The sequence below is a fragment of the Arvicanthis niloticus genome, chromosome 21, assembly GCF_011762505.2.
Source record: "Arvicanthis niloticus isolate mArvNil1 chromosome 21, mArvNil1.pat.X, whole genome shotgun sequence".
Taxonomy (NCBI): Eukaryota; Metazoa; Chordata; class Mammalia; order Rodentia; family Muridae; genus Arvicanthis; species Arvicanthis niloticus.
This window is the reverse complement of record NC_047678.1, coordinates 21,231,694-21,257,585: the sequence shown is the minus strand read 5'-3', so window position 1 is coordinate 21,257,585 and position 25,892 is coordinate 21,231,694. Positions and strand designations below refer to the sequence as shown.

At 37.5% G+C, this 25,892-nt stretch overlaps 1 protein-coding gene across 4 annotated transcripts in view; it reads right to left on the bottom strand.

Annotated features, from left to right (window-relative positions):
• Stag1 (STAG1 cohesin complex component) overlaps positions 1 to 25,892 on the bottom strand; it is a 328,230-nt gene that overhangs the window by 13,798 nt on the left and 288,540 nt on the right. For all 4 annotated transcript variants that reach the window (XM_034483824.2, XM_076917691.1, XM_076917690.1 and 1 more), the window contains 6 exons: positions 19,920 to 20,012; positions 17,999 to 18,173; positions 16,246 to 16,385; positions 7,022 to 7,123; positions 4,840 to 4,988; positions 3,984 to 4,112 (listed from right to left, as the gene is read on the bottom strand). In XM_034483824.2, coding sequence (XP_034339715.1) covers positions 3,984 to 4,112; positions 4,840 to 4,988; positions 7,022 to 7,123; positions 16,246 to 16,385; positions 17,999 to 18,173; positions 19,920 to 20,012 — 788 coding nt within the window. The remainder of the gene's footprint in view (positions 1 to 3,983; positions 4,113 to 4,839; positions 4,989 to 7,021; positions 7,124 to 16,245; positions 16,386 to 17,998; positions 18,174 to 19,919; positions 20,013 to 25,892) is intronic.

Here is a 25,892-nt window from a genome sequence, read left to right as displayed (position 1 = left end):
AGAGGCAAAGACAGGAACAGGAGGTTCATGACAATCCTTGGCTATAAGGAGTTTGGAATATAGGAGACCCTCCTCCTGCAGGAGGGGGGGGGTGAGGGAGGGAGGGAGAAAGAGAGAGATATATAGATATTTCACCTAAGTCTACTTGGTAAGCCCATGGATTTAATTAGGGTTACTTAATAGGAACATGGGCAACATGCAGGCAACAGAGAGAAAGAGGAGGGAGAGGGAGAAAGGGAGAGAGAGGTTTTTTTTTTTTTTTTTTTTTTTTTTTTTTTTTTTTGCCTTCAAAGCCAACAAGTGTTTTCAGGGAAGTGTGCACGAGGACTTTTAGGCACTAGAACCAGAAACTTAAATTAAGACACTGATCTCAGAACCAGAAATGGGGTACAGGAGTCTATAGCTGGGAGACTAACTGGGCAAAGAACCCTGTGAAGAGCATGGTAGAAATGCAGAATACCTTGATAGGTTTAACAAGCTCAAAGCAGCACAGAGCAGAGTCTGAAGCTGAGGGGATTCTTATTTTGTTTGTTTCTTTTTGAGACAGGGTTTCTCTGTGTAGCTCTGGCTGCCCCAGAACTCACTCTACAGACCATGATGGCCCTGAACTCAGATCCATGTGCCTCTGCACTGGGATTAAAAACACGCACCAACACCATGCCCAGCAAATGAGCAGACTGTTAACATTCCCTACCCTAGCTGGAGCAGCAAGAAGCTACACAAATTGGAGGGATTTGTGAGAATTCACTGCAGCAGCTTGAGAGACAGAACTAAGGTAAGTACAAGTGGGACTTTACTACTCAGAAACACTGACTGACACTACAATACCTTCAATTTCATTTATTGCTCATTTTGTCTAAACAGAAGACTGAACCTCAGTAATGGAGGACAAGGGCATAGCTGCAATACTTGCAGGCACATATGAGGAAAAACCTAATGAACATGACCAAATTATCCAAGAAATATGGAATACATTCAAAAAAGTCAATCTTAACTCATGGGGTCTAAGGAGCTGAGATGTAAAAGCCTTTGCAATTTACTCGCTGAAACTTGTATAAGAAGTACCAACATCCAGAGAAAGAAAAAGGCATCTAAATGTAAGAAACATTCAGAATTGTGAACAGACATGGCAAACTAGAATCATGACATACCATAAAAAAATACAAAAAGCTAAGCAACAATACTAAAATTTTAAGGGAAAATCAGCAATTTGTATACACAGAAACACCAGAATAGCAGATCTTTCACCATCATTTATCCCAAAAGCTAGGAAACCACAAAATGATACATTTCAAGCTCTGAAATTAAATAACTATCACCAAGATCAACATACCTTGCAAAATTACCACTTAAAATTTATGGATATGGCAGGTAAGGTGGCTCAGCAGGCTAAAAATGGTCAATAATCAGAGTTCTATTCTCAGGACTCATTTTGTGGAAGAAGAGAACCAACTATGTTAATGCTGTCTAACCTCCATATGCCCTTTGTCATGTGTATGTATATACATACACAAAATAAAAACGTATGGAGAAATAAGACTACTTTATGAAAAGCACAGGTTATTAGTAATTACCAAGCCAAATCTGCAGAACATTCATGCGCAAATTCTTCAAGTGGTGGCTGCTGAGAAGTAGAACAGCTAGGACTTCAGAGCAGAAGGCAACTAAACGAGACAAGGAGCTGGTAGAGGAGACCTCAGAAAGAGCTCTCCTCTCAGCTCAGAGCTAAAGCCACTCTGTCTCTTTCCTTCTTTCTCTTCCTCACACGTGGTGACTCTTCTTGGAAGTTGGGATGGTTTGTATATGCTTGGCCCAGGGAGTGGCACTATTAGGAGGTGTGGCCTTATTGGAGTAGATGTGTCACTGTGGGCGTGGGCTTTAAGACCCTCATCCTAGCTGCCCTGGAAGTCAGTATTCTGCTAGCAACTTGAAGATGTAGAACTCTAAGCTCCTTCTGCACCATGCCTGCCTGGATGCTGCCATGTTACTGCTTTGACGATAATGGACTGAACCTTTGAACCTGTAAGTCAGCCCCAATTAAATGTTGTTCTTATAAGACTTGCCTTGCAGGTGGATTTCTGAGTTCGAGGACAGCCTGGTCTACAGAGTGAGTTCCAGGACAGCCAGGGCTATACAGAGAAACCCTGTCTCAAACCCCCCCCCCCCCCAAAAAAAAAAAAAAAAAAAAAAAAAAAAAAAAAAAGACTGGCCTTGACAAAGAATAGAGTCAATAGGACAAATCAGCAACCTACAGATTGGAAAAAAAAATCTTCACTAACCCCACATCTGATAGAGGGCTAATATCTAAAATATATAAAGAACTCAAAAGCTAACCACCAAAAACCCAAACAACCCAATCAAAAACTGGGGTATAGAACTAAACAGAAGAATCTCAAATGGCTAAGAAGGACCTAAAGAATTGTTCAAAGTCCTTAGTGATCAGATAAATGCAAATAACAACAATCCTGAGATTCCACCATACACCAATCAGAATGGCTAAGATCAAAACCTCAAGTGACAGCACATGTTGGCGAGGATGTGTAGAAATAGGAACACTCCTCCATTGCCGGTGGGATTGCAAACTGGTACAACCACTCTGGAAATCAATCTGGAGGTCCCTCAGAAAATTGGAAGTAGATCTACTTGAAGACCCAGCTATACCACTCTTGGGTATATACCCAAAAGATGCTCCACCACACTACAGGGGAGCGTGTTCCACTATGTTCATATAGTGGCCTTGTTTGTGATAGCTAGAAGCTGGAAACAACCCAGATGTCCCACAACAGAAGAATGGATATAGAAAATGTGGTTTGTTTACACAATGGAATACTACTCAGCTATTAAGAACGAGGACATCCTGAGTTTTGCAGGCAAATGGATGTAACTAGAAAATATCATCCTGAGTGAGGCAACTCAGACCCAAAAGGACATGCATGGTATGTACTCACTAATAAGTGGATAATTAGCCAAAAAAAGAATGCAAACAGGCATTTTCGGGAGGTAGCAGGTGGGGGGACCCTTCAGAATGTACCAGAGACCTGGGAGGTGAGAGACTCTCAGGACTCAAAGGGAGGGACCTTAGATGAAATATCCTTCAGTGGGGAGAGGGAACTTGTAGAATTCACCTCCAACAGAAAGACAGGGCATCAAGTGAGAGATGGGCTTGCCATCCCACAGTTAAAAACTGACCCATAATTGTTCCTGTCTGAAAGAACTGCAGGGACAAAAATGGAGAGGAGCCTGAGGAAAAGGAGGTCCAGCGACAGGCCCAAATTGGGATCCAGCTCAAGGGGAGGCCCCAAGGCCTGACACTATTACTAAGGCTATGGAGTGCTCACAAAAAGAAACCTATCATGACTGCACTCTGAAAGACCCAACAAGCAGCTGAAAGAGTCAGATGCAGGTATTTGTACCCAACCAATGGATAGAAGCTGCTGATTCCTGTGGTTGAATTGGAGAAAGGCTGGAGGAGGCTGAGGAGGAGGATGACCCTGTAGGAGGACCAACAATCTCAATTAATCTGGACCCCTGAGATCTCTCAGACACTAGACCACCAGGTGATATGAAGCACCCAACACATAGCAGAGGATTGCTGGGTCTGGGTTTAGTCAGAGAAAATGCACCTAACCCTCAAGAAACTGGAGGCTCCAGGGAGTTTAGAGGTCTGATGGGGTCGGGGTGGGGAGGAGGTATGGGATGTGGAACTATCAGAGGGTAGACGGGAGTGTAAATAAATAAATAAAAGATTAAATATATAAATAAATAAAAAGAACAGATGGCTTATGTAAAGCAACCAGGCAATGTTGTTCACATGTCTTGAACTACAAAATAAGAAATCATTTTCATTTACTTAATTTCATCTTATAGCTTCCAGGTCAAACCAGGTTTTGACTACTACTAGAGTCTAACAGTAGTAATGATAAAAAAATATAAGTTTCTATGGTACCATTTAAAAATCGTTTCTATTGGTATGTTCAACTTACACAGTTTTCTTGTCCTGTCGAAGGAGTTTAGAAGAAAATTCACTTAGTACTTCAAGAAAAGCCAGATTAGGAGGTGGGTATTCTTGTCCTTTCTGATTCTGGTATTTAAAAGCAAACTCTATTCCATCCCTGAATTTAAAGAAAATAATATTTTAATTTTTTTTCAGGTACTACAGTTGTCTCAGAGGGCAAAAACTATAGTGGAATCGTTACTGAATTTAACAAAGCATGGCAAATTCATACAGCAAAATAATGCTAATTTGATATTTGTCTGTATTTAATTTTATATTTATAGCTACAAAAAAACAATGTTATATCCTCAATGTATTTTTTAGGGGTAATCCATAGTACCCACTAGCTCTGTGACACTAAGGTTAATCATTTGTGTATGTGTGGTGTGAGTGAACGTCTACAGTGGGTTGAGTGTGGACACTTGGTCCCCAGTTGGTTTAGGAGGTGTGACCTTTAGCAGGGGCTTTTAAAAAAGTGCTCCATTTTTTAAAATCCACATGCCCTACAACATAGTCTCACTCACAGACCAAAGAATACGTTATTAACACACCGCCCCAAACCCAAGATAGGGTTTAACCATGTTAACAACCCTAGCTGTCCAGGACTAGAGGTGTGCGGTACCACACCCAGCCCAAAGCTTTTTTCTTTATATTATATAAGATGGGGGGGGGGGGGGAATCTGCCACAGGTAGTTTAAGAAAGCATTTTCAAAATAAAATATTGCTACTTAATTTCATTAATAGCTTATAGTTTGAAAATTCTATTACTTGTCACTTTAAAAATAACAGTTGTTTGTGTATATTCCAGTAAACCAGTTCTGAATAACAGAAAGTATTTATCTCACTTGTGAAGTGTGGCAACTGCTTCTCGGGTCTTGATCTGGTCCAATCCAAATGTAAGGGCAAAACGTCGTGCCAGTTCTTTAATCCCACTGACGTGGGCAGATGTCCTATCCAGATTAGGACCTTGTTCTTGAACAAGTTCATTAAACAACTGATGGAAATAAATGATAAAAAACAAATCTTACTTTTAGAATAGGTAACATAATTTAAAATTTACAAAGTACAAAGGGACTGAGGTACTACAGGTCAGTAACACCACAGTCCAGTATTTGTTAAATTGAATGATTAACATACATATATACGAAAATGGAGAAAGAAGAGATACAGACAGAAATATAGCATAAACCTACAAATATATATATATATATATATACACACACATATGTATGTGTGCATATATATAATTATTATATTATATAATTATAGTTATTATATATAATATATAATAAATAATTCTAATAATATCTAATAATAATATCTAATAAATCTGTAATATATATATTAAATATACAGGGCTCAGAACATTTTTTTACTTACTATAATATAGGTCAGAATATGATATAAATAGGTTTAAACCTAACAAAATACATTCTAAAGGTCTTAAGTTGATGATTTTAAAATTACCATACATTCTATTAAAGTAAAAACAAAACTTCAGAGCAGTAATAATATTAAAGCACTAATTATGTTGTTACCATATCTAGACACTAAATTGTGCTTGAATAAATCTACCTTCGGATTAGGGAGTAAGTGTCTAGACTTGTCTAAAGCCTTTCCAACTGACATAATTGATAAGGTGAACAAATATAAGGCTTTGCCTACTGAAGAGCTTTGCATCCTGCTTGCTGTTCTCTCCTGCATCAACCATTATACACACACACACACACACACACACACACACACACACACACACACACACTCTTAATCCTAACTTCTCTTCTTTATACTATTTTCTCTGCCAGCCACCAATTCATATATCTGGTTCCTCAATGGTATAAGGCCCTGCAATGTATTTACATTTGTTTTCTTCGATATGAATCTCTGATAACCACCACTATATTCTCAGTTTCTTACTGCAGACTCCTCATACCCACATACCTGAGAGATACTTGTTTTCAGTTTCGTTATCCATCTCTGTAGTCTGTTTCAGTAACACACTGCCTGAACTATGTACTATGCTGTAACTGGTAGGAATGGTTCTTCCACAGATTTTCAAATAGATGTAGCTAATTATTTATAAAGTTTTAGAATTTAAATGTTTTTATAGACTGATATATAATAGCCTTAAATTCTAAAAACATGAACATTTCTTCCATCAATTTATTCATATTGTCTACACATATAGTTCTGATTTTAAGTGGTTCCAGAGTACTTATTTTATTCTAAAACTTGCTCCATTTGTTTCTTTAATTTGTAAAATTTTTTCAGTGGTTAGAGTGGTGTGTGCACCCAGTTTCAACTACCTGGGAGGATGAGGAAGGAGAATCACTTAGTCCAGTCTAGATAACACAGTGAGATACTGTCTTAAAACTAAATAAAAACAAATTAACTACTTCAGAGCGTCAGCTTATTTAACTATCCTTCTGCTGATGAACATTTAGACTATGTCTAGAGATTTCATATCTTGGGAATTTTACTTATGTAATATATATAGGATATCTTCTTATTTGAATATCACTGTTAACCCTTCCTTAAAGGTTTATTTTTTTGAGACAAGATCTCACTGTGTAGCCCTGGGACTTAGAGATCTGCTTGTCTCTGCCTCCTACCTACTCCTCCAAGTGCTGGAATTAAAGGCACATGCCACTATACCCAGAAAGTTAAATATTGTTTATAATTACTTTAAAATTTTAATAATAAAAATGGTAATACTTATTATTGAGACAGGGTTTTACTACTATGTAGCCTTGGTTTGCTTGTAAGTTGCTATGTACACCAGGCTGATCTTGAACAGACAGAAGGTATCTACCTTTTCCTCCCTAGTGCTGACATTAAAGGTGTATGCCACCATGCCCAGCAAAATATTATTTAAGTTTTTCACTATGAAATTTCCTTTGACCCAAAAGTTAGTCCTACCTTAGTATTTCATCTACTTAAAATGTGAATCACACTGTAAATAATTAAATAAGACAGGCAGCACATAAGCACAGAAAAGTTTTATCTATTTTTCCCCAAATTTCTTACCTGTTGTAGGCTGAGAATGAGAGTCTTAGCACACTGAATTTTATCAATCTGCCTGGTCTTACTCAGTGTTTCCTTTATAATATCACCATAGTCATTGTAATACTGTGAGAGTAAAAACATACTTTAGAATTAGGAAATTTCATGAAAGAATGTAACCATAAGTCTTATTTCTTCACCTTAAAAATGAGTTAAATTGGTATTATTTACATTAAGTATTTGATATTTAAGATTATAAAATAACATCCAGCTTAGATCCCTCCCCAAACAATCCCCTGCCACTTGGGTCCACCTGGGGCACAGGCAGAAAAAGTAAGCTGCTTGCTGTCCCCTGACCTCCACTGTCTGGCCCAGGCCTCTCCCTGCCTTCCCCAGGAGCCTTGCTGGCATCCAGGATCATCTAATTTAATTAAACCCCTCCTGAGTCAATCTCCTGCTTGCCTGGCCATCTGGGCACAGCCAGAAGCTGTGCAGAAGGAGCAGCTTCCTGTTCCCTGAGATTCATTGTCAGGTTTTGCCTGCCTCCTCAAGGAGTCCTGCTGTCATCAGAAACAACCAGCCAACACCAGGGACAACCAGATGGCTAAAGGACATTGCAAGAACGCAATCAACAAGAGTCAGGGCAATATGGTACCACCAGAGCCCAGCCATCCTGCTACAGCAAGCCCTGGATATGCTAACATAGCCAAAGCACAAGAAGATGACATTAAATCCAATCTTATAAAGATGATAGAGGCCTTTAAGAGGAAATGAATAAATACCTTAAAAATACAGGAAAATACAAATAGGTGAATGAAATGAATAAAACTGTCCAAAAACTGAAATTGGAAAAAGAAGCAATAAAGAAAACACAAACTGAGGAGGAAATCCTGGAGATACAAAACCTAGGGAAGAGAATAGGAACTACAAATGAAAACATCAACAACAGAATACAAGAGAGAAAAGAGAGACTTTCAGGCATAGAAGATACAATTAAAGAAACTGCTACACCGGTCAGAGAAAATGCCAAATCTATAAAGTACATGACACAAAACATCCCAGAAATCTGGGACACTATGAAAAGACCAAACTTCAGAATAATAGGATTAGAAGACTCCCAACTCAAAGGCCCAGAAAATATCAACAAATTTATAGAAGAAAATTTCTCCAACCTAAAGAATGATATGCCTATAAACATGCAAGAAGCTTATAGAACACCAAACAGATTGAATTAGAAAAGAAAATCCACCACATAATCAAAACACAAAATGTACAGAAAAAAAGAATATTAAAAGCTGCAAGTGAAAAAGGCCAAGTAATAAATATAAAAGAAGACTTATCAGCATTATATCTGACTTCACAACAGAGACTCTAAAAGCAGAAGAGCCTGGGCAGATGTCTTGTAGACTCTAAGAGATCACACATGTCAGCCCAGAATACCATATCCAGCAAAACTTTGAATCACCATCAAGGGAGAAAATATGATACTCTATGAGAAAACGAAATTTAAACTATCTATCCATAAATCCAGCCCCATAGAAGATACAAGAAAGAAAGTTTCAACCCAAGGAGGCAAACTACCAACAAGAAAACACTATAAATAATTTCCAGCACACCAAAGGAAGGGAAGTGCACACAGACACACATACCACAACGCAACACAACCGCCACCAATATTGAAATATCAGGAATTAAAAATTGTTGGTCATTAGTATCTCTCAACATCCATCGACTCAATTCTCCAATAAAAAGACACAGGCTAACAGAATGGATGCAAAAACAGGATCCTTCATTCTGTTGCAACAAGGAACATAGGAAGAAAGATAGACTTTATCTCAGAGTAAAGGGCTAGAAAAAGGTTTCCCAAGCAAATGAATCCAAGAAGCAAGCTGGAGTAGCCATTCTAATTTCTAATAAAATAGACTTCCAAACAAATTTGATCAAAAGAGATGGGGAAAGATACATTATACTCATCAAAGAAGAAATCCACCAAGATGATGTTTCAATTCTGAACATCTATGCCACAAATGCAAGGGCACCCACCCATATTTGTAAATGAAACATTACTAAAGCTTAAACCACACACTGAACCACACACACTAGTGGTGTGAGACTTCAACACCCCTCACCAATGGACAGGTCACCGAGACAGAACCTAAACAGAAATAAACAGAGGTTATGAGTCAAATGGACCTAACAGATGCCTACAGAACATTTCACTCAAACACAAATATACCTTTTCCTCAGCACCTTGTGGAACTTTCTACAAAATTAATCAATCATACAGTCAGCAACAACACAAGCCTCAACAAATATAACAAAATTGAAATAAACCCTCATATTTTATCAGACTACCATGGATTAAAGCTGAATTCAACAACAAACAATGGAAAAACCTACAAAACTATGAAAACTGAACAACTCTCTACTGAAGGACCACTGGGTCAGGGAAGAAATAAAGAAAGACTTTTTAGAATTCAATGAAAATGAAAGCACAACACACCAAAAACTTATGGGACACAACAAAAGCATCGCTAAGAGGAAAGCTCAGAGCACTAAGAGCCCTCATTAAGAAATTGGAGAGATCACATACTAGCAACTAAAAAGCACACCTGAAAGCTCTAGAACAAGAACACACCCAAGAGGAGTAGATGGCAGGAAGTAATCAAACTTAGGGCTAAAATCAATAAATCAGAAACAGAACTATAAAGACAATGAAATCAAGAGCTGGGTTCTTTGAGAAGATCATTAAGATAGACAAACCCTTAGCCAAACTAAAAGGTAGGTAGACAACATCCACATCAACAAAATCAGACATGAAAAGAGGAACATAACAACAGATATTAAGAAAATTCAAAGAATCATAAGCCTGTGCTCCATCAAACTGGAAAATCTAAACAAAATGGATGACTTTGATAGATACCACATACCAAAGTTAAAATCAGGAAAACAATTTGTAGTTCTATAATCCCTAAGGAATTACAAGCAGACATTAAAAGTGTCCCAACAATAACAACAACAGCCCAGCCCAGATGGTTTTAGTGGAGGATTCTACCAGACTTTCAAAGAACAGCTAATACCAATACTCTTCAAACTCTTCTACAAATAAAAACAGAAGAAACATTTCAAAACTCATTCTATGAGGCCACAGTCACCCTGATACCTAAATACACAAAGACTCAAAAAAGAAAGAGAATTTAAAAAAAAAAGAGAATTCCCTTATAAACATTGATGCAAATATATTCAATAAAATACTTGCAAATTGAATCTAAGAACACATAAAAAACACCATCCACCATGATCAAGTAGGCCTCATCCCAGGGATACAGGGATGGCTCATTAAATCAAAATTCAACAACGTAATTCACCATATAAGCAAACTGAAAGAAAAAAAAAAACACATGATCATTTCATTAGACATTAAAAAAGCTTTTGATAAAACCCAACACCTCTTCATGTTAAAGGTCTTGAAGAGAACAGGGATACAAGATGCATACCTAAACACCATAAATATATATCAAGCCAGTAACCAACATCAAATGAAGAAAAACTTAAAGCAACTCCATTAAAGTGAAGGAAAATACAAGGCTGTCTAAGTCTCTCTGCATGTCTTGAGTCTGTCTTGAGTCTCTCTACTCAACACAGTACTTGAAGTTCTAGCTAGAGTAATAGGACAAGAAAAATCATCATTGGGATATGAACTGGAAAGAAAAAAGTCAAAGTTTTGCTATTTGCAGATGATATAATAGTATACATATATGACCCCTAAAATTCCAGAACACCTACAGCTGATAAACACCTTCAGGGAAGTACATGGATACAAAATTACTCAACAAAAACCACCACCAACAAGAAGCATTAGTTGCCCTCCTTTATACAAATGATAGATGGGCTCAGCAATAATCAAGCTAACTCCTTCACTATAGCCACAGTAATCAAGCTAACTCCTTCACTATAGCCACAGTAATCAAGCTAACTCCTTCACTATAGCCACAGTAATCAAGCTAACTCCTTCACCATAGCCACAATACTAAACTATCTTGGCTTAACTCTAACCAAGCAAGTGAAAGACCTGTATGACAAGAGCTTCAAGTCTCTGAAGAAAGAAACTGAGGAAAATATCAGAAAATGAAAAGCTCTCCCACGCTCCTGAATTGGTAGGATTAACATCGTGAAAATGCCCATCTTACCAAAAGCAATCCACAGACTGAATGCAATTCCCATCAAAATTCCAACACAATTCTTTAGAGACCTTAAAAGAACAATTCTCATTGCTGGAGAGTACAAACTTGTATAACCACTTTGGAAATCAATTTGGCAGTTTCTCAGAAAATTAGGAACAGTTCTATACCATGACTCAGCTATACCACTCCTGGCAATATACTCAAAAGATGTTCTACCACACCACAAGGACACTTGTTCAATTATGTTCATTGCACCTTTATTCGTAATAGCCAGAAACTGGAAACAACCTAGATGTCCCTCAACTGAAGAATGGATAAAGAAAATGTGGTACATCTATACAGTGGAATACTATTAAACTATTTCTTAAAAAAGACATAAAATTTGCAGGCAAATGGATAGAACTAGAAAATATCATTCTTAGGTGACCCAGAAAGACATGTATGGTCTGTACTCATAAGTGAACATTACCCATCAAGTACAGGATAGTTATGCTATAGTCCATAGACCCCAAAAAACTAAGTTATAAGGAGGGACCAAAGGAGGATGTATGAATCTCACTCAGTAGGGGAAATAAATACACATTGGAGGAGAATGGAGGGAGGAACTAAGTGGGGGAGGGGGATGAAGAGGCGAATGAGGACAGGGATCAGATGTGGGGAAAAGAAGTGAGAGAGGGTTGAAAGAGAATGGAAATCAGTGGGGGGATCTCTGTGTTTAGCCAGAAACCTGGGATGGGGGAATGCTTTCAGTCTATGGGAGCAACCCTAGCCGAGACTTTTAGCAGCTAGGGACATAGAGACTGAAGTGGCCACCTCCTGTAACCAGGCAGGAGGGGGACATCAACCCACCCACGAAACCTTCAACTCAAAATTTGTCCTGCTTACAAGATGAACAGGGATAAAGCTAGAGCCAAGACTGAGGGAACCTCCAAGCAATTACAGGCCCAACTTAAGACCTATCTCATGGGAGAGAGCTAACCCTGTCACTATTAATGATACTCTACTATGCTCGCAGACAGGAGTCTAGCACAACTGTCTATGGAGAGGCTTCATCCAGTAGCTTATGGAAATACATGCAGAGACCCACAGCCAAATATCAGGTAAGTTTGGGGAGTCTTGTGGAAGAGTGAGGGATAGAATTGAGTGAGCTGGAGGGGGTCAAAGACACAACAAGAAGACCTACAGAGTCAACAAACCTAGGCCGGGGGGAGGGGGGGGTGCTCACAGAGACTGAACCACCAACAGAAGACCATGCAGGTGCTGGAGGTAGGTCCCCTACATATTTGCAGCGGATGTGCAGCTTCGTCTTTATCTGGGTCCCCTAACAATTGTAACAGGAACTGTTTCTAACTCTGTTGCCTGCCTTTGGATCCCATTGCCCTATCTGGACTGCCTGGTCTGGTTTCAGTGGGAGAAGATCCCCTCAGTCCTGCTTCAACTTGATGTTCCAGGTGGTGGAGGTACCCTAGGGCGGGGCCTTCTCCTTCTCTTAGGAGAAGTGCGTAATGGAGAGGAAGGATTTGTTAGGGTGGGATTGGAAGGACAGAAGGGGACAGGACTATGATTGGGATATAAAGTGAATAGATGAATTAACGTAAAAAAGATTATGAACTAACTAATAAATTGAAAGAAAACAAAAAAGCTAAAAACTCCAGGAGACGAAGTGATACGTCTAACATTTTCTCATTCTTCTTTTTGTTTTTATTTGTCTTTATTTATTTGTCTTTCTTTCTTTCCTCCTCCTCCTCCTCCTCTCCTTCTCCTTCTTCTCTTCTTCTTCCTCCTCCCTCCTCCTCCTCCCCCTCCTCCTCCTCTTCCTCTTCCTCTTCCTCTTCCTCTTCCTCTTCCTCTTCCTCTTCCTCTTCTTCTTCTTCTTCTTCTTCTTCTTCTTCTTCTTCTTCTTCTTCTTCTTTTTCTTTTTTCTTCTTGTCTTGAGATACTGAACTTGCTTAGTGTATTAACTAGGCTGGCCTTGAGCTCATTAAAGTGACCCTCCTGACTGCCTCTCTTGTTTCAGCTCCTTATCCTTCATAATAGGCTGGAAGTCACATTACCTGAAAGGTTAAGAGTCACTCCTGGGCATGATGGTTCATACCTGCAACACCATCACTCTGAGAGTCTGAAGCAGGCAAATTACTCTGGCGTTTAAAGTCAGCATATGTGGTGTGTTTTGCCCAGGCCAGTTTGGGGGTACAGTGAGACTGTGTCAAAAAATTGAAGAGCTAAAGATGGCTCAGTGCCATCAAGTCTGGGAATCTACATGGTGGAAGGAGAGTACAGATTCCCATAAACTGTCCTCTGAGTTCTATAAAGATGGTACACTACAGATAAACTAACACTCATATACATACACAGGCAAAAAAAAAATACAGAAAAGTGTTATTAAAAAAAAAGAAAGAGTAAAAGTAAAGGCCTGGTGAGGACTTTAATCTGAGCACTTGGAGGCAGAGGCAGGCAGATTCTACAGAGCCAGTTCCAGGACAGCAAGGGCCATACAGGGAAACCTTGTCACAAAACAAAACAAAACAAAACAAAAACAAAGTAAAACTGAAATACCAGAGATTAAGCGCTAACGATGCTGCTCAGCCACATGCTTGTCCACCACATGGGAGGCCCCAGTACACCACACCCACAGGAATGTATATAAGAAATACAAGCACAAGAATTCACTTTAGCTCAGGCCCACATGGGTTGATTGGTTTAGAGCAATACATCTAAGTTCTTGTGTTTGTTTTGGTATTTTGTATCCTAGCACATTAAGGTAGCTGAGAATACAAGTCTTTTGTTTTACTTTGATCTAGTACAGAGGTGGTGGCAAGGCAGCATAGCTACGTATTCAGAGGTACAATTGCTATTAAAATACTCAAAAGAGGTAGATCCTATAATGAGTTGATGAGTAAAAACTGCTATGGCTGATGAAAAATTTGAATATATAAGGTTTACTCTTGAGAACCAATACACCATGGGGAAGGGGTATTAGGAAAAAAATAAAGCAACATCTATTTCTCTATTTCCCCCGATAATGGAAAACTCTATATAAGCAGGGCAGGAAAGCAATGGTGAAGTGTTCCTGAGATTTCAGCTTAAAGAACTAACAGGAGTTAGCAGGTTATTTCAGACAAACTGGTTTCATACACCAAATAAATCCTAAGAAATCTGTAGAGATTATGAAAATTATACTTTTAAGAATGAAGAAGATTAGGAAAGGTACGATAGAGTCATATAGGTAATTTTCCAGAAGAAACAGGATTAGTTGGAAAATTACATAATCCTTCACCTTATATGTACACAGGACTGGACATGGTAGCACACATACTTTTAATATCAGGCACCAGAAGACAGAGTCACTGAGTTTCCAGACAAGGCTTAGGAAAGTGAGACCTTACCCAAATAAAAAACAAAAACACACAAATAAAAGTATATGGCCCTACACCAGACATTCTCTTTTTAAAACCAACATATAAAGTACAAAGTTTCATTACGTAAATTATGGCATTTAATACATACTTTCCTTCTTCCTAAATTCTCCCATGAAGCCTCTTTTTAGTTTCATGGCTTACACCTGCACTCAGTATCCCATTTATACAAAAACTAGAAGCAGCGTATAAGAGAACAGGTAGGTATTGTTTATCTGAGCCAGGGATCAACCCAATCTCCTGAAATTTTCATTTTTCATCATACATGACTAGAATTCCATTGCATATGCATATATATATATATCTCACTTTTTCATTACCCACTCATTAGCTGACAGCCATCTAGGCTGGTTCCATTTCCTTGCAATTGTGAACATGGATGAACAAGTATCTCTGTGGTAGTATAGAAAATACTCAGATATATGTCCAGGAATGGTACAGCTGGGTCAAATGGTAGTTCTATTTTAACTTATTTTCATAATGGACACACCAGTTCACACTTGATCAGCAATGAATATGATGTGGGTTCCATTTTCTCCACATCGTTGCAAGATTTGGTGTCATTTGTTTTCTTGATGATCATGTTTTGATTTAGGGCGAGCTGGAATCTCATAATTGCTTTGATTCACATACTGGCTAAGGATGCCAAATACTTAAAAAAATATTTATTTTTGATTTGTGTTTCTTCTTTTGAGAACTATTTACTTAACAGTCTTATTTGTAGAACAACAGTTTTGCTATTTGGTCCTTACTGTTTTGTAGATAGTAATGCCTTGTTAAACAGGTAATTGGCTTTTTTTTTTATTCTATAGGCTTTTTTCTTTTTACTCTGGTGACTATTCCCTATGCCCAAGCTTGTTAATGTCAAGTTCTTACCCACTTGCTAATTTGAGTAATTAATTTCCTTTCCTACTTGATTCCTATCCAGAAAGTTCTTGCTAGTGTCTATATCTTAAAAGGTTTTCATATATCAGTTTCAATGTTTTGGTTCTAAATTAAGGCTTTTGTTTTATTATAAGTTATTTTGTGCAGGGTGAGAGACACTGATCTAAATTCATTTTTTTCCCTAGCAGAGCACACCTAAATTTAAAACTCTTTTCAAGTTTCAAGTTCTGTTAAAGTCTTTTTTCCCTTGTAGTGTGGTGATGAAACACAGGACTCGTACATGATAGGCACATATGATGCCACTGAGTCTCATAAAGTCAGCCATATCTTCAGTGCACAAAGATTCATATTTGGATTGGTATTACAGTTGTCTGCTATCTATCCAAACTGGAATCAGTTAGATATAAAAACAGCTAAAGACACAAGTGGAACAAAAGAAACAGGTAACATTCTTAATATGGGCAAAAGAAAATACTCCCTCTGACTGAAAACAAGGCATGTATACTAGGAAGTGCTGTTGTCTCCTAGCTATCCATTTCTGGCCATACCATTAACAGTTCTGAGCACTTATTTTACAAGATCAAGAAATGATGCTTACAGAAAAGAGAGAGGGCAGCAGAGTGTAAGAAACTCATATTTACCAGAGAGATAAACTTCATCATAAAATTATCCACCTTACATTTGTGAAAGCTATTTTAGTTATCTATTCATCTTAATTACATATTTCTCAACCATACAGAAAGGACAAAATATGAAACAATACCTTCATGTAGTGTTTAAAGATGTCTGCAGCTGCATGCATGTCAACAATATCATAAATGATAAGTTTGCTGAAAGCAGCAAGTAGGTTCCTTCTTTTATGTAAGGCTTCAATTTTATTAGCTTCATCTTCTTCATCACCCTCTAGCCACAGAAAATGAGGTGGTTATGAATTTAGTCTGTTTCTGCAGAGAATGTGTACAACTGAAAACTAGCTGAATATTAATTCTGGTTTATTTATCTATTTATCTAGCTAGCTGGGCTAGGGACCAAATTCTGGGGCTTTGCACTTAATTGGTAAATGCTTTGTCAGTGAGCTACAACTCTAGCCAATTTAGTTTATAATGGATGAAAATTATTAAGCTTATTACTTCAGAATAAGCATCAGGAACTAAGACTCCTACCTTCTAGCAGGCTAAGATAAAGAAATTAAAGACATTGCTTGTCTTATATTTTCATCATAACATACTGATTATCCTAAAATGCTGCCCTTTCTAATTTCTGCATTTCTTATATGTTAATATATTCCCCCAGAGAAGAAATTTCTGAAGTATAGACAAAGAGTTTTTTTGTTTATTTTATTTTTTTAAAGAGAAATGAAAATATAGGTGGTGGTGGCACCCACCTTTAACTCCAATACTGAGAAGGCAGAGACAGGTGGATCTTTGTTGAATTCAAGGCCAGCCTGGTCTACAGAGTGAGTCTGAAAACAGTCAGGCTTTATTTTTGGTGCTTGTGCTACATTTGATCATATAATTGGTAAAAATTACAGATATAAACACATTTAATGTTTATTGATTTACATGTATGTATTTGTCTATGTGAGGATATGGCACATGTCCTGACATGGGTGCCAGAACTGAACTTGGGTCCTGTATAAGAGCAGCAAGTGCTCTTAAACACTGAGCTCTCTGTCTCCAGACTCAAATAAAATATACTTAATTTTTACTTATTTAATTAAATTTTTTTTTTATTTTGCCAGGTTTATAAGTGAGTTCACCAATTCAAGCACTTGGGAGGCAGAGGCCATTGGATCTCTGTGAGTTTGAGGTCAGCCTGGCTTACAAATCGAGTCCAGGATAACCTGGGTTCTGTTACACAAAGAAACCCTTTCCCGAAAAACCAAAAACCCAAAAGAACACAACCCCCTCAAATTATTTTACTTCATGTGTATGAGTGTTTTGCCTGCATATATATGCTGACCATGTGCTTGACTGGTGTCCAAGGAGATCAGAAGAGGGCATCAAATTCCCTAGAACTGGAATCGCTGACAGTTGTTCCCCTGTAGGTTATAGGAATTGAACCTAGGTCCCTCCGGGAGAGCAGCAGGTGTTCTTAATCACTGATCTATCTTCAGCCCCCACTGAAATGTACTTTTAAAAGTTTGTAAAAACGTTCACAACAAATACTGTATTACCCACACTGGTTTATCTATTTGTAATTCTAGAAAACGTTACACTCAAAGATCTAGATGATAGAATATGTGTGTACACTGACATTCTCACATTCTGGCCTATTGTTATTTGGGATTAGGCTTTTTTCTTCACACAGAACTTACTATGTAGCCCAGGCAGTGCTGAATTGACAATTAGCATAGATTATTGGCATGCACTACTACCACACTCAGGTCATTTCTTAAATATTTTTATCCAACTTTATTTTAAGAACAGATAAATCTCTGTAAATTTTAGAACTGGATTTACCCTACCCACTACTGCTATCTTTTAAGGGTGACAAGGTGAAAAAGTTGTAAGTACCCATGCTTTGGTTTTCCTCATCTTGGTCAATGAAAACGTGATCCATCACAAAACTGAGGAGTTCAGACTGGAGTCCAGTATCTGGATTAAACACCAAAGGCTGAAGGCCCTCTCTGCCACCTGTCATTAACTGGTGGCTAAAAATCATTAAAAGATCACAAAGCAGCATGAAAGCCTGCAATTCAAGAAGAATTGATTAGTAGAATAGTACACGAACATAGGAATATCTACTAATATATGAAAATAGGAATATGTACAAACAAAAGTAATGGGAAACATACTAAATTATAACATTTCAATACCAACACTAAAATAAAAATCTTAAGAATTTAAGTTTCAACTTTTCATGCTTATTAACCTAATGAAATTATTTTTTTCTCATTAAACAGTGGTTACATTGAAGACATTATTTTCTAATTGTATTTTTACTAAAGAACAGCAGACTAAGAGATTTTGGCTTGAATTTAAAAAAAGTTAAGTTCAACTCCGGTAATAAAGGATTAATTAACAGATGATTAGAAATCAACTATTGGAAATTAACTACTACTTAATCAGGTAATCAGCATAACTTTTATAAAAAATTACAACTTAACAAATAATGATGTAGCACTAAAAATGTAAGCTACTATTTAGATTTTAAAAAATAAATATAAAATTTTTTAAAAATAGGATTAAAATTAGATTCAGACCATATATTAAGATGCTCATGAAGAGCTATTTATAAAGGTGGACACTTTCAAGAGAATCCAGGAGAATATTTTTTGACCCAGACTACTTTGGATATAAAACATATCAGAGCAGAAACATAAGATTTTGGTTTGATGGCCATAGTTAGGTACTTTAGGCAGTAACTACTGGTGGGTTCTGGAGAGTTACAGAGTAAGCCTTAGGGAAGACCATCTATAACTGCTATGTAGAGACTTATGGCAGTTTATTATGAGAAAAGACTGTGAAGGATGAGTATCTTTTAATTTGACTTATTATCTAGCCCAATACAAATGTAAAAAACTAGATAAAAAATTTCATTTTGTTTTAACATATTCTTTAATAGAAAAGCATAATTAAATAATTTATAAATTTTCATAATGGAAAACCTTCAATTTCATGGGTCCCTCTTTTAAGAAGAGTCTGTTGATATAAGGATTTCGTCGCCTAAATGCTGAGTTCTATACTACTACCCAAGTATACAGATTCAGGAGTTCACTGCTCTGAAAGAGCTGGTCATTTAATGTTTTTTATTTTATTTTTTTTTTTTTTAAATTTTTTTTGTTTGTTTTTGTTTTTCCAGACAGGGTTTCTCTGTGTAGTCCTGGCTGTCCTGGAACTCACTCTGTAGACCAGGCTGGCCTTGAACACAGAAATCCACCTGCCTCTGCCTCCCAAGTGCTGGGATTAAAGGCGTGCGCCACCACTGCCCAGCGTCATTTAATATTTTATATGTGAAAGCCAGTACTCTTTTTCCATAGCTACACAATATCCATGTGTGTACTTTATGGTAGTCAGGGGACCAGCTACTTTGGAGGAGTAGTTTGGATATATTTTAGATATATGGGCTGAAGTACTCACATGTGTAATGTATGCACACACACACATACACGTGTACATATGAATGAAGCTCTTTCTGGTATTAGGAGCTGAGGGTGAGAAGTCAATGTAAGCTTTAGGTCAGCTAACTAGACTCTCAAAATTTTAGCACAGAATTCTTAGGAATCGAGAATTTGAAGTTTAAATTTAAGTCTTCCAGCTGACAACAGTATACTTGTCAAGTATAAGAACAGAATGTATAACTTTAAAAAATCTAGACATCAAAACTCTAGGTTGTATATATGCTAATATTGAAAAATTACATAGTAGTGTTCCTCAATACATTTAGGTTGTTAATAGTCAATACATAGCAATATTAACTAAGAATTTTTCTTACCTGTTCCTTAACTGGAGTATTAACATTAGATAGGCACTGCTGGCAAACAGCCAAAAAAGACTTCACTGTTTTCCTCAATACCAACAAATCCTCCTGTAAAACACATTCAAATATGCAAACATGAATAATCATATCCCAGGAAACTGATCCAAGAAATAATAAAGAGAAAATAGTCCAACTTGTTTATTGTAAAAGAAACTACAGAATTAAACTCATTATTGGCAACCAATTAGTACAGTTATTTTCTAGTTATTGAACATAATAGAAAGCGTAGAGAACCCAACATTACTATACATGTAGCCATAGTTAATAATGAAATGTATGAGGTGAATATTCAGAAAGATTTTCCTTTATAAATGTAGATTTCTCTAAGCTGATCTTAGAATTGTTAGCTCTGTAACACATAATGTAGGAGTAAGATGATGGAATGTGAGACTAAAGAAATGGCTCAAGCCGGGCAGTGGTGGTGCACACCTTTAATCCCAGCACTTGGGAGGCAGAGGCAGGCGGATTTCTGAGTTCGAGGCCAGCCTGGTCTACCGAGTGAGTTCCAGGACAGCCAGGGCTACACAGAGAAACCCTGTCTCGAAAAACCAAAAAAAAAAAAAAAAAAAAAAGAAAAGGCTCAGTGGTTAAGAGCATGTACTGCTCTTTCCAAGGACCCAAGTATAGCTTCCAGTACCCAAACTGGGCAGTTCACAACTACCTGTCCCAGCTCCAGGAGGTCCAATGCCTTCCCAGGCACTTGCACTTACATGCACACATCTACATAGACATACACACAAACATGTAACTGGAATAATAATTAAACATTCAAAATGATGACGAAGTGCAGCAGCAAACTGAAAGGAAAATAAGTTAGCACAAAACCTGTTTGCTATTTTCACAGTGTAGTGCCTGCTATGTTGTTAGGGAAAAGGAGTATGTGACTTAACTGTAAGCTTGGAGACAAACATGATTGTTCATTAGACAGGTCTGATAATATTCTACACATGGTAATATTGAAAAGTATAAAGATAAATGTTATTTTCTTCTTGCTTTAAAGCTATTTCTTTGTTTGTTGTGTCTGAATATGTGTACATGCCAAGGCAGAGGACGATTTGCAGAAATCAGTTTTTTACTTCCACACTGTGTTCCAAGGTTGAACTCGGGTCACTGGGCTCTGCAGCAAGTACTCTTAGGCTCCTTTTGCTTTCTCTTAAGGCAGGGTCTTATTATGAAGCCCTGTAGCCCTGGCTGTTCTGGAACTCACTACCTAGACCAGGATGGCTGAGAACTCATAGAGGGCTGACTGCCTCTGCCTCCTGAGATTAAAGACATTTGTTACAAAATCTGGCTTCTCTTTAAAAAAAAAAAAAAAATCCCCCCCCCCCCACTAGAGACTGAACTTGAGCTTTGAAAAGAAATGCAAATGTATCCAGCACCCAGGAGATAAGAAGCCAACAGGGAAAAATCTGCAAAGTTGTCTGCTAAACTGGCTCCCCCAAAGCCAGAGTCCAGGGTAAAAAGGTCCCTGCAAAGAAACAAGAAGGCACCCAAGGGAAAAGCTGGTGTTGCCAAGCATGGAAACAGTTTTGCAGAAAATAAAGATGCCAAAGCAAACCAGGCACAGATAGCTAAAGATGCCAAGTGAAATATGTTTAAAATAACTGATTATTGTTTAAAATACTATTTTTTAAATCAAGGTTTATAAAATTGCTGGTAGAGACTCTTCTCTCAGAATGCTAGCATTCTATGGCAACTCTATAGGAAGACAAACAGTATCAACTAACCTGGACCCTTGGGAGTTCCCAGAGACTAAGCTACCAACCAAAGAACATACATGTGCCAGTCCGTGGCCCATGGCACATATGTAGCAGAGGCCTGCCTTGTCTGGCCTCCATGTGAGAGGATTGACTAATGCTATAGAGACTTGCTATCTCAGGGAAGGGGGATGTGAGAGGGAGGTGAGGGGGGAGGAAGGTGGTGGTGGTTATGTGGGAGCACCCTCTCAGAGGCAAAGGGGAGGGAGGATGGGGTGAATAAATCTTAGAATGGGGACTGAGAAGGGGGCAACATCTGGAATGTAAATAAATAAAACAATTTAAAAATTTGCAGAATTTTTTTTTACTTTTAAAAAAGGTTATGTTATTATCATACAGAATATTTCATGTTTTTGAGGGGGTGGGGGAAGTGAGGCATGTGTAACTAACAAAATCTCTCCCAACCTAGACTGATATGGGAAAATTCCTTTCCCCCTAATATGAAGTTTCTTATGTTGATGGGTGTGGTCACCTGGGCACAAACTGCCTTTTGCATACCACAAAACTCAACATTTTTATATCATCCTCCCCCTCTACAACAAGCATAGACTTAATGTCCTAAAACCAGAAACCTATTGGAACTTAGACCCCTAAAACTGATTTTGCTAGTGTATTGGCAGATTCAGACTGCCCAGCAATATCACTGAGATGGTTTTCCTCAAAAGAACAGTAGTTCCTACTACTGTTCAGGCAAACCTCCCTCCCCCTCCCCCCTTTGTCTAGAAGACTGTGAATCTTCAGACTGGTCATTCTACTATTTTTATTTCATTTCCTGCAAGTCAAAGTCAGCTTGTAAAAAATTAAACATCTGTAATGTGAAAAGTCAGTCTTTTTCCTGTTCAAAGCATGAACAAACACCTCATTGGATTTCTGACTTTGGTAGCTCATATAGAAATGAAGTTTGGAAGATCTGTAAACTGTTAATGATTGTTTGCCTATGTCCTGCCTGAAATCACATGATGTTCATGAAGAATATTTTAAATAAAGCTGGATGCAGTTTGGTGTGGGAAAAATAAATAAATAGGTTGTATTGTTGGACATGTTAGTAGCACCTAACTTAGGAAGGTAGTGAGGACCCAAGTTCAAGAATTTCAAATCAGCCTGGCCAACACAGTGGGAGCCCAGTCTCAAAACAAACCCCACTCACCAAATACTCACAAACAGAAACCTCCCCTTCACAAAAAACTCTAGGTATAGTGGTGCATACTTATAATCTCAGCACTTGAAAGGCTAAAGAAGGAGAATCAGAATTGTCACCATTGTGGGCTTCATATGAAACCCTGTTCCTGAAACCAGAGAACAAACTAAACACAGACACACCCATAGGGAAGGGGCAGTTTTGATTAAACTTTGAAACCAGGGCTATGCTACCAATGTTCATTTTCCCAAGACAAATAAGTCATATACAGGCATATAATTCAGCATTATATTGGCATTTAAAAGAGTAAGGAAGAATGCTTATCTGAATAAGGACTATATGAAAAGCACTTTAAAAGTCACTCTATTTAAACTTAACATTTTTTAGAACTATTTTGCTTGGTACTGTTTTGGGATCTTCACAAGCCAAATGACACTTCAAAAATATACTTACTCTTGCTAACATGAGCACATATTTTGAAGAATGAATAAGCCTAGATTGTATAACATATTGAGAAAAGGACAGTCTTAAGGACTTTTAAATTTCCTGTAGGTAATAATTACAAATCTGTCTCAATATTCCTTGAACTTTCAATCTCAAACATTTGCAAAGCATGGGGCAGGGGTTAGGGGCAGCTGAGGTAACAGTCAGCCAGAACAAGTATGTAGCATGAGGGCAGGGGAAAGTATGGGATTTATTCTCAACAATTAATTCTGGGTCAGAAGTTGTCTTGGAAGCGTTCTTAAAGGTAACATGTTGTGCAGCTGGATCCATGATTGAATGTACACAGATACTGAGAGGGTGTTATACATGTAAACAAGCTCCTGGCAGAATGAGGTTATAAGCATATGACCATGCCAGTACTAAAGATTCTGTACGGCAGGATGAAATCAGAATTTCCTGGTTGTGGAGAGTTAAAATACCACAGACCTATAGCCAAATTATGTTTGACTACTTTTAGTTTCCATTATACCAATTCATTGCCGACCTGTGTCTGACCTTGTATCTTTTTGATTATTAGAAAAAACTTATAAAATGTATTTTTAGCATACCAAGCTTCTATCAATCCAAAGTTATGAATGTCATTTGATAGCATCCGAAGAATAAAGCAGTTTCCCATACTCCGGTGAAACCCACTTATCTGCAGTTCTCAAAACATGTATTTGGTAAATTCCTTGATTTATGACTTTGTTTTCTAAGTAATGAAATAGCATACAAACACTAACATGGTGGAATATGCTATTTGGGATAGCTGAAACCATGTTGCTGGGACATGTTACTCATATTCAGTTTAAAAATAAACTATCCCTTATTCACTTTGAGATGAAAGCTATATTTTGCATTGACACAGGCCACACACATGGTGACATAATGCCAACATTTGGAAGGATAGAACAATTTTAAATTGAAAACCAGTTCAGGTGCTATCACAAGACCCTGTATTAAAATTAACTCCCCCCCCTAAAATCCATATGCTCATCAAAAAAAAAAAAAAAAAAAAAAAAAAAAAAAAAAAGAAAGAAAGAAAGAAAAAGAAAAGAAAGAAAGAAAGAAAAAGAAAAGAAAGAAAGAAAAGAGAAAAAGGAAGAATGTTGAAAAGCATAGTTAAACCACTGAAAAAAGTTACTGTAGTTGGTTAGGGTACGCACAGGCAAGAAAACAGAAGAAAACAGCACCCATTTCCACCTAATGCAAGGAACAGCCAATTAAAATGTCATAATTATTTGAATATTATACTCATGGCAGTAAGGAACTACTGAAAGATTTTTGTCACAGGAACACTAATCCTTTATGTGACAGAGTAGAGAACAACGTGAACTAGGCCAGTTAAAGAGTCAATATAATCTTTTGTTGAAAGCTTACTATGTAACAAATATTATGTTTTATGTTTACAGAGACAGAGTCTCACTATATAACTTTTGCTGGCCTTGAAATCAAACAGATATGCCTGTTTTTGTCCTCAGAGTGCTCTGATTAAAAATGTGTACCATACCAGGTCCTAGTATTAATATTCCTGTTTTCTGGATAAGAAAACTAATATTCTGAGTACCAGAGAGAAAGTAGGGTATGCTGATACTATAAAACAAGTATTAGGTATTTGTCTATTTCTTGACATGCAACTCTTAAATATCTTTGCACTTTCTAAAGTGAAATGACTTTGCATGTGCGTGCGTGCGTGCGTGTGTGTGTGTGTGTGTGATAATGAGCTGACTAATATTAGGCTGGTATTCCACAGGTATCTTCAGGCTACTCATTGAAAAGATTCAAACTAAGAAACCCATAGAAGGAAGGAAAACAGATTGCTATAGCCAAAAAATATTAAGTATGATAATACATATATTTAAAAAAGTGGTCTGATAGAAAAATAAGACTCCCTTGTCATTAATTTTGTTGGCAAAATCTCAAATCCTTGAACTAGATTGTTATGTTTTGTCTAAATATTCTTTGGTATATGTGTGCATATGTACTGTATGCACATTTGTATACATAGGCCAGAAGTCAACACTAGATGTTTTTCTCAGTCTTTCTCCACATTATTCTTTGAGAAAGAGTCTCTCAATGAACCTGGAGCTCACTGATTTGGCTAGGCTGCCTGGCCAGCAAGGGATTTGCCTGTCTTTGCTTCTCCAGCATTAGGGTACAGACATGCTCTTCCATAGCCAGTCTTTTAGGTGGGTAGAGGGGGATCTGAACTCCTGTTTTGATGGCACAAGAAACATATTACTTTAGTGGCTGAACTATCTCTCCAGTCCCTAAATATTCTTAAAACAGTCTTTGGTCATCACCAAACTCATAAAAAAAAAAAAATCCCTTTTATACTGTAATAATTATTTAGGATAGATCTTTTTATTCCTCACTTATTCTTACTTAGTTCAGGAAATAATATTTCAATAGTTTGAGGGTTAAACAGCATCCATGAGTTGACAGACTAATGAAGCAGAGGAATACTTAAATAACGCTTCCTGGGAGATACTCTACCAGAAAGCAGAACTGGAGGTCCAGGATTAGGGCTGCAAACATAGTATACACTGC